This window comes from Polistes fuscatus, unplaced genomic scaffold (assembly GCF_010416935.1).
Source record: "Polistes fuscatus isolate 324 unplaced genomic scaffold, CU_Pfus_HIC Scaffold1, whole genome shotgun sequence".
NCBI lineage: Eukaryota > Metazoa > Arthropoda > Insecta > Hymenoptera > Vespidae > Polistes > Polistes fuscatus.
In genome coordinates this window covers 11,908,242-11,924,402 of record NW_025112997.1, presented here as the reverse complement: position 1 = coordinate 11,924,402, position 16,161 = coordinate 11,908,242, and the positions used below count along the sequence as shown (strand labels likewise).

At 29.3% G+C, this 16,161-nt stretch overlaps 1 protein-coding gene across 1 annotated transcript; it reads left to right on the top strand.

The window, feature by feature from the left end:
* The first annotated feature begins 1,880 nt into the window (after positions 1–1,880).
* Positions 1,881–13,516, top strand: LOC122524581 (sorting nexin-27). Its single transcript, XM_043646938.1, has 6 exons — positions 1,881–2,498; positions 10,656–10,793; positions 10,915–11,139; positions 11,467–12,016; positions 12,398–12,679; positions 12,798–13,516. Exons 1-6 carry the CDS (start codon positions 1,981–1,983, stop codon positions 12,864–12,866), a joined length of 1,782 nt encoding a protein of 593 aa, XP_043502873.1. The 5' UTR covers positions 1,881–1,980; the 3' UTR covers positions 12,867–13,516.
* Positions 13,517–16,161: the final 2,645 nt, after the last annotated feature.

The following is a 16,161-nucleotide window of genomic DNA, read 5'->3' as shown; positions in this document are numbered from 1 at the left end:
AAAAATTGTAAATACGATGACTAATTTATCATCGCATACGATTGTATTTAAAAAAAAAAATTAACGATTATTTAATATATATTGCAGATATAAATGGTAAATGAAAGGAAAAATAATTGTCTTACAATTAGTTTTCTTGGCTTATATGAAGATTATTTATCCTTCGAGTATTATGATTATTTATTTCCACGTACGTATCTATAACGATATATCATCATCGATTCGTTTGAATAGAAGATAATAAAGCGACGTAGTATATTTATCAAATATTTCTCTTAAATTTAATTAAAGACGGCAAAGCAAAGATAAATTGTATTGCTGCAATTGACAAATTAGAATCTTTAGAGAAAAATTTGAATTTTGCAAGTAGTAGTATCTTTGTATTGTGAAATATACTCTATCAAAAATGAATCGTAATAATTTTGTACATCTACATTTTTATTTGTTTACTTTTATTACGTGTAGAAATTAATTCGGTGTGGCTTTTTAAAATAAATATTTAAGTCTTGCCATCTTGGATATTAATAGTTTTTGTTTTGACTAATTGTCAAATGATTCATAACTATAAGTGTTGGTACTTAAATGTTATAAAATGGCAGGCAATTATTTACATTTAAACTAGAATTATAAATAATTTAATATCAAGGCATCGGATTAATTTCTATATTTAATAGATTAGCAACAATTAGATAACTTATTATTTTATTTAATTTATACTAAAAGAAAGAGAAAGAAAGAGAAAGGGAGAGAGAATTAATAGAGTAACATATCACCATCATGCATTACTCTATCGGATTTATGTTAAATTAATTATTATAAAATTTCTTTACCCCTTCGACGATTGAATTCAATTGAATTTTCCCGCTAATTCCGAAATTGACGAATATTATTACTTTCGCGAATCACTTAACTCTAGTAGATAAAAGTGAATGTAAATTGATGGAAATAAATGTCGGCCTGGAAAATAAGCAAATAATATAAAAAGAGAAAATAAATATAAAATTAAAAAAATAAGAAAGTATTAAAACGATCAATTCATATTCTCTCTCTTACAATCAGATAAACAAATTTAAAATATCAAGAAATGAACTAATAGAGAAAAAGTAAGAAGGGAAGGATGTAGTCTAAGTAAATCATGTGTAATAATATTTCTTTGCAATTAAGTTTGGAAAATAAATTGAAAATATTATTGAGACGATTTCATTCTCTCTTTTCGATAGAAGACTTGATTCGTTATACGCATGCGTGATAATTTTCTCAATAAAAGAAAGCGGGTATGTTTAACTCTTGTGCTATAATACGCTATTTAGAGGTTAAAGTAGTGCAAAGTTTATTAATTAAATGTATTCTTAAATATTGAAGACAATTTAACATTTCTATTATTAAAATATATTATAGTGCAGTTTATAATTAAATTTCTATGTTGTATTCTACTTTTATGCGTACCTACAACGGTGACATGTTTTAATTTTATATTTAACCGCCTGCGCATATATCATATAACATCTTGCGCATAAGAGACCAAGTCATTTATCTCTGTCTTATTTCATCGGTGGACGTTTTTCTTATAAGCCACTGGTAATATATTAGGCTGTTTGCAAAGTTCAGGACGATTTATAAATATACATGTATATTCAATATACATTTTTATATATAAATATTTTAAGTAAATATTTTTTATTTATAAAACATAAAAGTAAAAATATATATAAATATTTATATATATATATATATAAAAGTGTTGCTTTAAAAAGATATTTTAAAATTGGCATGAACTTTTCGGTCAGGTTAATAGTACTACCTACATACATATATAATATATAAAGTAAACTTGGTTGTCTCTCTCTCTCTCTCTCTCTCTCTTTCCCTCTATCTATCTCTTTCTGTCGCACCAGCATTAATGGCGCACAAGTGCACAGCGCACTCTGACGGTGCGCCGTGGTACGAGAACGGCGCATCAATGGGCAGCCAGAGGGTAAGATGGCGGATCGTGATTCGGAGGTGCAGGAGGAGGAAGAAGAAGTGCGACAGCGGCAGAAGCAGGAGCTGCGTCAAACAAGATCTGAGGTGAAGGAGGACGGTATTCGCGGAATGAACGCGAGCGTCCATCCTATAAACGATACGACGAGTGTGATGACCACGACGATAATGGCGTCGACAACGAGTACGAACACGGCAATGGCAACAACGACTACGACAACTACGACAACGGTGAATACGGTGATCAACAATGGTCGAGTGCCGCAACATAATCTTGTCAATCAACAACAACAACAACAAATGAATAATCCAAATGTTGGACAAGGACCTAGATGCGTTACCATCTACAAAACGGAGACTGGTTTTGGGTTCAATGTTCGAGGTCAGGTCAGCGAGGGTGGACAATTGAGAAGTATCAACGGTGAACTTTATGCACCCTTGCAACATGTCAGTGCTGTTTTACCCCGAGGAGCTGCCGAAAAGGCCGGTGTTCGCAAGGGTGATCGAATACTCGAAGTGTGAGTATTCATTTCTCATTCTTATTATTTCATTTAATTCTCTCGTCTTCTCTCTCTCTCTCTCTCTCTCTCTCTCTCTCTCTCTCTCTCTCTCTCTCTCTTTCTCTCTCTTCACATTTATTTAAAAAGAAATCTAATCTTTTACCGTACATTACAATCTCATCAAAAATTAAAGATAACGATTATGTTTTAATTTTTATTAGTACTTACTTATACATTTCTTAGAAGATTTTACAAAAGAATCTTAAAGTACGATCGAACGATGGGCTGTTTATACCTTTCTCTCTCTTTCTCTCGACGTTTGTTCTCGTTTGCGGAACTTAACGATCGGCCGACGACGAACGACGCGAAACTTTGGCCCAAAATGGCCCATTGCGAAAGAATAAGAGTGAAAGAGAGAAAGAAGAGACACAGATAGACAGAGAGAGAATGATAGGGGGACAGAAAACTTTGATTCTTTGTAAAACAAAGTATAGGAAGTTTCTTCGAAAGAGAAAGAGAGATAGAGAGAGAGAGAGAGAGAAAGAAAGAGAGAGTAGTGATCGAAAACGGGTTGAAGAAGTCGTCCCTGGTACTTTCAAGCCGGTGTTCAATCGTTCTTCGATGTCGCTCTCGGAAATTGATCTTTCTTTGTCGCGTTATAGAACTTTCTTATATAGAACTTTCTTCGTCTCTTTGAAGTTTTTTTTTTCGTCTTTGTTTCTCTTGTTCGTAGTGAAATAAGAATTTATGGACGATTCTTTCTAATTTGACGAAGTAAAAAACAAGAAAAGGAAAAAAAAGGTTTCATGACATCAAAGGGAGACAATTCTTTGTGTGTTCCCTAGATTCTTCTTATCAATTGATATTAGTTTTCCTGACTTGGCTGGAAGCCAAGAAAGTGACCGTGAAGTTTTTTCGGCGTTTATTTAGACTGCCGTTCCGTTCTTGCTTATAATGGCATTGTGTTATTATATAATGTCTAAATGTTATTAGATGCGTTATATTATATAATCGTTCATAAGGCATAAGAAGAAAAAAAGGGCGAAATCATTATATAAAGTTCGTAATATATTTTTATTCGTTGCTTTTCTATCAAAAAATTATTAAATATATCTATATATATATATATATATATATATATATATATATTTAAAAAGATAATAATACGTCAAATGATTCAATTTGTATCGGTAAAAATGCCGACCATTCGAACGTGATTTGGCGCCATAAATAAATAGGCGCCAAAAATTGAACGATCCGTTTGATGATATTTTCGTTTCCTTTTCTTTTGTATTTTATTATTTTATTTTATTTTTTTTTTTCAAAGCATACAACGATATTTATTCCACGTTGGTTCATTTTTGTGTTTCATTGACAAATTTTCTAACAAACGTGCCTGTAATCGAGTGTAAACCGAGAGTTTCCTCCCACCGTTACGAGTTAAGCTGTATCAATTTTGTATCGAATATCGTTGACGAACTGCCCATGATAGGCGGAATTTTATCAGTCTTACGTTTCTATTCTTGTTTAATTTTTTACAATTAATAATTTTTTTCCTTTTTTCTGCACGAAAAAATTTTATAATCTTTTCCATCGATGATATCTATCAAAATGAAGAATTTCTATCATTCGAAGATTAAGAATTTATTAGCTTTAATTTTTGGTTGAAATTCAAATGTATTCGTTGTAAAGTCTATAATTTAAACAAATGAATTCATTTTATATAACGGTAAAAATCTATGATACATATTCTCATACGTTATATTTTATTTTTTTCCATTAACAATATGATATATAGATATGTTGAAATTTCACTTTCTAAATTCTATAAAAACATCCTAACGATTGTATTATTAAATTAAAAAATGTGATATTTAACATGCATACACATGCACATACATATTTCCGACGAAATCATTTCGAAATCTAATTCTCTGGTGAAAGAAAAAATACTTTAATAATATGAGATACATCGGCCGATGAATATTCTCAGTAAATGTATACAAATAATTTGATCTCTCTTATGAAAATGTTTTTATTGCCGATAATTCTAAGAAATGACTTATGAAAGGAGACCGACTGTTTACAAAATGTTTAGTATCATTCGAACGACGATCAAGACAACACCTGTCGCGATTTTTCGACAATTAGGCAAACAATTTTACCAAGTTTTTTTTATACTAATCTTATAAAAGTAAGTACATACGTTATATCTTAATTCAATATATTACACGTATATACATAATTATCTCATTAATAATATAATTTATACATATTCAAATACACGAAATATTTTTAATATTGTTTCAAATTTTATAACAAAAAAAATTTATCACATAATTTCATATAATTCCATGTATATAAATATAATGAATTATAATGTATAATTAATCGTTGAAGTTTATAATTTAGATTATTCATCAGAAATAACTAGATAAAATATGAATTACACGAGAAACGAATAGTTTATGTATTAGATTTCAATTTGATTCGTCTTTAATGTCTACAACTTTCTTTTTACAACAATGCTCGTAAGTTATCCGTTCTCATTTCTTCCTGTAATTTGAAAATCAATATTCTGTTAGTAGAGTCGTGCTGTTCTATCGGATCTAATTTGGATCGGTACTATTAACTATAAAGCTTAACTACATGCTACGATATATGAAAGTTTTCTCTTATGTTACACGACCTCGAACAAATAGCATCGAAAAGAACGCGTTAAAAAAAAATCTACGTATCGACTAATCGATTCTAACGACACGAACAATCAAAGGGAATTTCACGATCCGTTCTATGCAGGCGACGAGGGGTTAACAGACTTCATCATCCTGTTCGTTGATCTTATCTCTCTCTTTCTCTCTCATCTCTCTTGTCGTCGTTTCAACGACTTTTATCCCCTTTAATCTTTTTCGTTCGTCCTCGAGTTTGTATTCAACGATTCTCGCGATTTCTCGCTTTGTTGGTATTACAAAGTAATATTGTAAGTTTATTTGTTTTTTCTATCGCAACAATTCATAAATATATACCACCCCGTATTTGTAATATTTCATTTGATTTTCATTGTATTATAAAAATGTCATAAAGAAAAAATTGGTTCATGGTCATACTTTCAAAATTTCAACGTCTAGGGTCCTTTATCTTTATGACGTTACACATATTTTGATTGCAGTTTATAAAAATACGCATATAACGATATGCAAATTTGTCGTTAACAAGACAACAAGACAAGCTAATATAAAGTTATAAAGTTTTTCATTTTGACATTAGATATAATTAACTAGTCGTAGAGAATAGGAAAAAAAATGTGCGAGGAATTTTGCAGACTGACGGTTAGCGACAAAATATTAGAAAATAAACGAATACAAGAAAAAAAAACCGATAAAACACAAACACTTTGAAAGATTCATTAATAATCTACCAATGATTCATTAATATTTAAATATATGTAATACAGGATGAGCCAAAAGTCTTCAAGGTGTGGCAGGAAAAATTTTTAAATGATTATAAACAAATATCAATTACTCTTCTAATTGTAAGATTTACAGTTATGTCAGTAGTTTTAAAAAATTTATTTGTAATTGTATATAATATGCAAGAAGAAAATTAGATTAAAAAGTCAAGATGATATGGGTGGATTTGTTTGAATAAAATTTAAGAATTTTTCAGCTCGCTTACTTTTTTTTTTTGTGCTCTATTATTTAAATAATTTAAACGGGGGAAACTTTAGAAGTATAATTATCGAAGGAAGTCTCGTCTAACGTAAGATCGATCCAAGTCTCGTGTATATTATTCGACGTTGGACTCAGTCACGCGCTTAGTTACCGTTACCCCTCTTTAAATCCAGTTCAAGCTGTCGATAGGCTTCCATGTTTGCAACTTGTTAACTGGACAAATTTCGACGATAAATTTATCGTGACACGAAAGGAAATAAAGATTAAAAAAAAAAAAGAAAAAAAAGGAAAGAACAATTCTGAATTAATGACGCCTTTTTACGATTGAAATTGATCGATTAACGCAATTTGTCCAATGTTGATACGACGCCTAGCTTTTATAAACACGAATCGTGATTGATAGAAGTATTCCCACGTTAATAAAAAATTAAATAACTTATTTTTTTTTCTTTTATAAATTCAACAAGGAACTTTGTATTTATACATTATGCAGATGAAGAAATGCCATCGTACTATGATTTTTTTTTTTTACATTATTAATATAAAATAAATTCTACATTTTTAATCAAAATAAATATGTATATATATATATGCGTGTACTACGTACGTTGATATTTTTTTCTTTAAAAATGCAACCGAAGTTCTGTTAAAGCTTCTTTTTTGTTTTTTAAATTATTAATAAATTTCACATAGAACTATTAAGAATTCTTCTTCCAATTTATATATAATTTCTTTTTATTGTATTTTATACACGTATTTTTATAATATAAAATAAATATAATCCATTAGTGAATGTTATTCACATTATAGACACTACTTAACCGGTTACAAACATACTGTATATATATGTATTTATATAATTACCACTTACATGCCAGATCATTGACGTGTCCATTCTCTTTCTTTAATCTTCATCTATCTTACATTCTTGCATTAAGATAAAAGATAATAATCGAAAGTAAGAAGTGTAAATAAAAATAAGATAAAAAAATAACGTTTAATAAAAATAAAAAAAAAGAAAGAAAGAAAGAATAAAAACGTAGCTTTTCGTTGAATTACGTTTTCCTTTTTTCATCTCTTTATTTGTCTATTCTATCCTATTATTTAAATCATTTTCATTCTTACGTAGTTTTGAAATCGAATCTATACGACGTGATGAGCGAACATTTAACCGCAAACTAAACGAGTACTCGAGGTATCCCGTTACTTTTACACTCACTGAAATATAATTGTTTCTATCCTTGTGGTCTATATGCTCTGACGTGATCCTTTCTTTCGTATTTTATTAATAGCAATCGATATTTATTATTAATAGCGATCGAACGTGCTCAATCAAGCACCATATGTGTGTGTGTGTGTGCGTGTGTGTGTGTGTGCGCGTATGTTGTGTATCATCTTATGTCTTCTTAATTAGCCGATTTTTCGACGAACCGTCAACGTTGTAAAAATATATAATCAAGTCATTTTATCCATGCGTAATATTTAAAGCGGATAATACGGCTAATTTATTTTACATAAGGCCCATCTAATGTATTATATTAACGGAAATTAATAAAACAGATGATGATTTGTTGATAAATAATATTAGGGAAATATAAGATAAACGATATTTAAACTCTTTGCAATTTTATGCTAATCTTTTACATTGATATATCTGTATTTTTTTTTATTTTTATTTTTTTTTTATTGGTTAGCAAATTTTACATAATCTTCTTTTTTAAGTATATGTTACATTTTATATTAGTATATACAATTATTCATATATTAATATATTATAAATAAATATTCTATATAAGTACCATTTCATTAACTAGTATAATAAATAAGTATGCTTCTACATTATACTGTGGTTTAATATAATTATATCTACTGCATAATTATACTTATATTATAGTATAAGTAATACTAGTATTATTTTTACTATAATTACTAGTATTATTAATTATTATAATTGTAAAACTTTCACGTGTTATATAATTTTCTTATAAAATGACTACAAAATTGGCTTGTAAAAAAAAACAAAACAAAACAAAATAATAAATGAAATTATACATTATCTCATCTTCCAACGTGAGATTAATTATCAGATGGTTTAAAGTACAACGATATTCGCATTTCCTAAACCTGTTATTATTTTACATTATATTTCGATCGATGGTAATCCATTAGTTTCTGACTAACCCACAATACAATATTATTTTCTTATCAACTTTCCTGTCATATAATTGTTTTTAAATATATATTCACATTAATTCGTTATCTCTCATTTATGTTGGACGAATTAGAAGGAAAAATATTACGAGAAGTTAAATCAGAGTGTTATTAATTATCAATTATTCTTATATATTGCTTGTTTTTTTTTTTCGTTCTTTTCGTAAAACAATTTGTTTATAAGTATTAAAGTATTTTATATCGCATTATCGGTAGGAACTCTTTTGAAGAGTTATCTTTTATGTTGGTGGGTGAACGATAATATGTGAGGTCGACGTTTAAGCAATCATTTCAGAACATACGGAACGTAAACTTCGTGTAGTGCGTGTGTCTTATTAAGAAACATTTTAACTATGATCTAATTAATCGATCAAATTTGTTAAATACGATAATTCGCTAAAATATTCCAATACTTTCTTCTTGTTCAATCCTTTTCATTGTGTAATACAATATATACGTATGTTTATCAAGAATTATAAATGAACTATTGCTGTAAATAATATTCAAATTGATTGCTTCATAAAAAATTGAAATATGCTACTATAAAGTTCACATATTTTTTGGGAATCATTGTACGTGTTAATTTTGTATAACGCCATGTTACTTTCAAGTAACATCTGTATTTTATTAATTTCAATTTATTTGATCGCATACGAACATTCATTCTTATTTTTAATTCAAAGAGTTGGTATTAATATACTTTAATACTGAAGTATGTAGTATCATAAACCACTTAAAAAATATCTGTTATTTTGGATTTTATAAAAAAAATATTGAAGAACAAAGTTACATTATTACAAGTAGCTTAATATTTTTTAAAGCAAGCATTGTACAAATTGTATTATCAATCGGTGTGAGTTTTTGTAGGGTTGCATAAGTAACGTTGTATATTCTATATATATATATAATATATTATAGTATTAGTAGTAATATATATAATATTAAATTATATTATATATATTTTTAATATAAAAATATAAAGTAGTGGTTTTTTTCATATACTGAATAAAAATTGAGTTGTGGAAAGTTAAAAAAGCAAAGATTTTTTTTATCTTTGCAATCACAAAAAAATTTTTTTCTTTTTATTTTACATGTACTCAGAAAAGTATATACAACATATATATATATATATATCTTGAGTAATGAAAGAAAGTTGCCGTCAATCTAAGTGATAGTAACAAGTATAATACAGGGTGGTCCACCAACAATTAGCATCTAAATATTTCCATTATTTGTTATAATATATATAAGATCAATATTACAAGATAAAATAATAAGTATAGTTTTCGAATTTTTATTATTATCGAGGCTTCAATTTACAGTAAATGTACGAAATTATGGCTGTTGGCACTGATACAATGTTACCTTGAATCATACGTCGTTGTACTCCGCTCATGATCCACTATCATGCTATAGAAAAACATATGAAAATCTATTTAAAAAAAGCATGGTGACCATAAGAACTTCTGTGTACACTTCCAACCAGGCAAAAAATATTTATACTACCTTATGTACTACTTCGTGACGTATAAATTTTGTATACAATATTTTTCTATATTATAACAAATAACGGAAATATTTAGGTGCTAACAGTTGGTGTATCGCCCTGTATAAAACAAGTTTGTTGTTTTATGAAGTTGCTCGCGTGAAAGAGAAAGAATGTTGAGAGTGTCGTGCCTCCGAAAGCAACCAATCGTGCTTGTCCTTTCACTATCGGAATTCAAAGCTCGTTTATCGCAGGTATAAGCACGATCACCCGTGTGTCCTGTTGTGTCTTGTATTTCTTCAATTCTTTTCAACACATGAATCGGAGGAGGAAACATTGCCAATATCGTGTTTTGCTTCGAAAGTGCGTTTCTCAATAGTAAAGAGAAATTTTCAAAGATATTGTGGTTTTAAAAAGAAAAGACAATATGTTCAGTGGGGGGAGGGTTCTCGAACTTGTTAAATAAATTATACGTTTGAAAAGAAAAGAAAAGAGAAAAAAAGAATATAAAGAAAAGAAAAGAAAAGAAAAAAGAAGTGAAGAAAGAATAAAAATAACATAATGTTAACGTGTTACGTGACGGCTGTGCAGTGCGCCGAATGGTTGGAGATTCGTAAGAGACAACACGCGAACTTGTCGTATCCCGAAATCCAATTAAAAGACTTGCCCAAGGCCCCCCGGTAAGAAGAAGAAGAAGAAGGCCGTAGGAAAAGTTAGCAGCAAGGCTGCTAACGAACGGAACCTATCTCTTTCTCTCTTTTTCACTTTCTTCCTTTCTCATGTTTTCTTTTTTTTTTTTTTCTTTAGCAATAAGGTGAACGTTGAGGGTGCCACTCACAAGCAGGTCGTTGACTTGATCAAATCTGGCGGTGACGTACTGACGTTGACAGTGATATCCGTGACACCGCAAGAAGCTGAAAGGCTGGAACCTTGCGAAGATCTCAGGTAAAAAAAATAGAGTGGTCTTTGATCGTCGTTTATCCTTGAACAAAAGTTATTTCTACATGCAGAACGTATATCTTTCTTTATTTCTTTTTTTAAACTTATCTTTATTTTATATTTTCAGTTATCCACCGATAGATTACAGCGAGAAACGATCATTGCCTATTAGTGTTCCGGATTATCATGTACGCGAAAGGAAACACGAACGTTACGTTGTTTTCAACGTACACATGGCAGGAAGGCATCTGTGTTCTAGACGTTATCGCGAATTCGCTGCCCTTCACATGGCACTTAAGAAAGAATTTATTGGATTTAATTTTCCAAAGTTACCGGGAAAATGGCCTTTCCAGTAAGTTCATTCGTTTCACAAAATATTGCTACTATCAGTTACATGTTCTTATAATTATGGAACTGGTCTAATAAGTCAATATATCTCTTGTTTCGAGATATTTAAAAGATTACATTTGAACGCTAAATGAATTCCATATAACGTTGAAATAACAATCATTATCTGTTGATTCATTTTTGACAATATTTGTGAAAATTACATTGAATTAATTTAGTTTAAAGTAATGCGGTGTTAACTTTTTTTTTTAATTTTCACTTAGACCACTTTAATAATTATGGGCACATATTTTTGTTTTCCTGTATTAATATTATTATATATATATAACAGATTGACAGAACAACAATTGGATGCCAGAAGACGAGGTTTGGAACAATACCTTGAAAAAGTTTGTGCCGTTCGGGTAATTGCCGAGAGTGATGCTATGCAAGAATTTCTAACCGATAGGTTGGACGAAGACGGTGACCAAGGTCCAGCAGTTGACCTAAAGGTTCTCTTACCTGATCGCGAGGTAGTTACCGTGACGGTCGCGAAAGCAGCTTTGGTCAAGGACGTCTACGATGCGGTTTGTAGTAGAGTCGGTCTTGATTCGGAAACCGCCAAGTATTTTTACCTCTTTGAGATAGTTGAGTACAATTTCGAGAGGAAACTTCAACCTCACGAGCATCCGCACACACTTTACATTCAGAATTACTCTACGGCGAGTGCGACGTGCTTAGCGATAAGAAGGTGGTTGTTCAATGTAAATAGGTCTCTTAGCGAGCAGGCCCTGACGTGGATCTTTTGGCAGACCGTTGACGAGGTCAATAGGGGCCACATTAGCGCTGGCGAACGATTATATCAGTTGAAGGCCCTTCAAGATGCATCTAGAAAGCACGAGGTAATAAACTGGTGGTCTATCGATTAATAATTAATAATGACGATGAATATCGGGTTAAACTTTTATACGAATATTATTTGACCTATATTTAATATACTTAATATTTTGTTTTTGAATATGTTAAGCGTCATGTCAGTTAGCGGTGACTGATGATATACTTTTTGTTCAGGCCGCGTCCGTCACAGCTACGATTGACTGATGATACAAAAGTTAATAAATTATTTTCTTATTTTAAAAATATATTTGTCATATTTGATATTAGATGACGGCATACCGTGACGCGAATAAAATAGGCTCGATGCTTTAACGTTTTAATATACATGTATATATATATTTTATATAATATAATATTATATAATTTTGTACGTATTTTTTTTGTAGTATTTGAAATTGGCAAGGGAATTGAACGGATATGGCGATATAGTTTTTCCACATTGTACTTGCGACTCGAGGAAGGAAGGACACGTTATTGCAGCTGTTGGCGTTTTAGCATTTAAGTTACATGCAGCGAAAGAGGATGGTACTTTAGAATCTCAAGTAGTCGAATTTCAATGGAACACCATAACAAGATGGGAGGTAGACGAGGAAGGCATGGCCTTTTGCTTTCAATATACTCGACAAGATAATAGGCCACCGCGTTGGTTGAAAGTTTTCACACCTTACGTAAGTTGTTTCTTTTAGTTTTAACTGAACTATTCACGGAAGTATGATTCGACAGAAAGTTTTCAACGTTTATTCTCTTTATCGTGATTTAATTATTCTGATATTTCCTCTTTCACAGTACACCTTCCTGTCTGATTGTTTCGATCGAATAGCAGAAGAGGCAAAGTGGGACGATTCCAGAGAATGACGCAGTATTCGCCGTTAATATGTTTTTTTTATTCTTTCTTCTTTAATTTTGTTTTCTTTTTTTCCTTTTTTTTTCTTTTTTTTTCTAATTTTTATTTTATCCCTAATATACCCGTTGATTATCAATAACGACGATCGAACTCGCATTGGTGATCGTAGTCGATTATTTCATAGGATTATTGTTATAAAATTTCAATCAGTGCGATTGAACGATTCGTATCGTTTATTATATCAACAATGACTCGTTGATTGTACACAAAAATATATATATATATTCAATCTTTATCAACACACGAATCTTATAAAAGCACGCGGCAGTTATACACGGCACATATATTTTTATTTATGATAATTAGCGTGGTTACGCGTTCCAACGGTTACGACACCTTTTTCTTTTGATTTGTCCTTCTTGTTATATTGTATGATGAAACAAATTGACAGAGAATCGTATTATATCAGAATTAATGTTTCCTTTTTTTCTCCTCTTATGCTTCTTTTGTTATCTTTTTTTATTTTAACTTTTTTTTTTTTATATATTATTATATAAGATTTATTATCTTATCACACCTTATAACTAATACTGTCGGGTCAACAATGGAATACTAGAGAATTATAAAAGAAAAAAAAACAAAAAAACGACGTCTCAAGTAAGAAATGAAAATTATGAGAAATCGTAAATTAATGCCTAGTGTCGATATATATGATTTGGCCTATAAGTTATATTTCCTAGAACGTGTAATTCGATTTCTCGTTTTAGAAATAATCGAATTACTAATTGTTCCTTCTTATTAGCCTAATATACATCAATATACATATACATATACATACATATATATATATATATATATATACATACATACTTACATACATACATACATACGTACATACATACATACATACATACATACATACATACTATTCTCTCTTTAAATTTCTTTTACGAAAGCGTACCACATTTTTTATTGACTTAGTAAACAAAAGTATTATCGTGCTTCATTCGAGCTCAGATCACCTTCCTTGTAACTAATTTCCAAAAATTTCAATGTGTTTTTATCCACGTCGTTTTCATCTATTGAAAGCTTATTGAAATTTTTGAGATATTATTTCATACGAAGTTTCATCAAAGATCGTAAATGTCGAATAACTATTAATCATTATATCGACATTTTCGAAGTTTGAATTATGTAGAATTCCATTACACTCATTCGCGATCATTTTGTGTATACATTGAAAAATAAAATGAAATGTAATCTAATATAATGAAATGAAATATTTTCATCGCATGTATGTTTTAAACAAAGCAAAACAAAACAAAAAAAATTCCAAAATATCAACAATTTAAAATCATTGTTGCAATCTATAGATGCCTACTTATTTTAATGAATTAACAATTCATATATAATATTTCTACGCATTTAATGTAAAGATCTGAATTATTGTAAATGTTACGTTGATTAATTAATTGAAAACAAAAAAATAAGAATAGAAAGGAAAAAGAGAGTAATGGAGCACGCCTGACACAAAAAAAGGTACATATTTTCCCCAGTACTTCGGTGATTAATAATACTCATTAATTAGTAATATTGTTAAGAAGAGTTGCTAAATAATAATAATAATAATAATAATATTAATAATAATTATAATTATCATAATAATAATAGTAATAAGGATAATATTAAATATTAATAATGATGACGAGATATTGATGATAATAATAAGAGAAGTAAGAATTAAACATATATATATATATATATATATAATAAAATACGAAAAATATATAATACATACATATGTGTATATATATTTAATAATGAGAACTATTATTCTCGACAAAAAAACAACTTTTAGAAGCACTTTCGTCATATTTGTCATGACATACAAACGATGAACTATTTGAAACGAATTTTATCTTTCTTTTATTTTTTTTTGTTAATTTCCATTGATAACTAGCTCGTGCGTATTGTAGAGTTTCATACATTGTTGTTTTTCATTAATGTTTTATTATATCGTTTCAAATATTTCTCATTTGAGTATAGGTCTTGACTATAATAAATGTAAAATAAAGAAGTAAACACGTGTTATATATAAATATATATATATATAAATACATACATGAATGCATACGTAATAAAAACATCCACATAGACATATTATACACATAAATAATAGTCGTTAATGTTTCTAAACTTTATGCAGAATGCAACGCGTGAATGAGATGAACAAAGAAATGTGGGGAAACGAGCGATGATGTGAAATTTGATTAGAGTTATACATAAACGTTTATGAGAGTATAGGAACAATAATGTTAATAGTTTGTAGGTAGATAAATATATCAATGTAAATGAAAAGAAAACAAAAAAACAAAAAAATAAGGAGAGCGCAGAAAATATACGAATAATTATAGTTATAGTTATATCGGTTAATGCATTATGTGATGATGATGATGATAATGATGGTAATGATGTATATACAGTATATCCGGTTTTTGTAAGTATAAATACACGAGATTATTTGATACGAACCTTTATATGTAACTATGTCATATATACAGGGTGTTCCAATAGTCATTTTACCGAACAGAAAAATCATAAAATATTTTTTCTTCTGAAGTATTAAGAGTGGCAGCGTGAACTCATACCTTTGAAACAATTCTACAATTGGAGTTTCATGTTTTTAAATGGAAATAAAATATTGCAATTTTATTAATAAATCAAATATTTTGATTTGTTGTTTTATTTTTCTTTTCTCGGTAAAACGACTGTTGAAACATTTTAAAAATATATCACATAATATGTTAAAGGAAGAAGTATACACACACACACACATACACAGATATGTACAGAATATATATGTACGTACTTAAAACCGAATATACTTCATAAATATACACATATACACGCGTGTGCACGGGTATATATGTATGTATCTGTTATTGGGAAAACGGGATAATAGGACAAAGAATAATTTTCAAAACTTCTATTGTAAAACTTATAAAAAATAATATGGTAAATTTATGTAAAAAAAAAAGAAAAAGGAGAAAAAAAAGAGAAAGAGGAAAAGAAAGAAAAAGAAAAATCGTTGACACGATTGATCGTTCAACGTATATTGTTAAAAAAAGAAAAAAGAAAGAAAGAAGGAAAAAGAGAAAAAAATACCGAAAAGTCCTTCCGTATATTTATTACATTCCATTTTCTTAATTATTGATTTTATTATCTTTTTTTTTTCCTTATACCACTTATTAAATTTGTTACAACTATAATTATGTCGTTTGAGCGAATTGTTTGATTAACAAACGC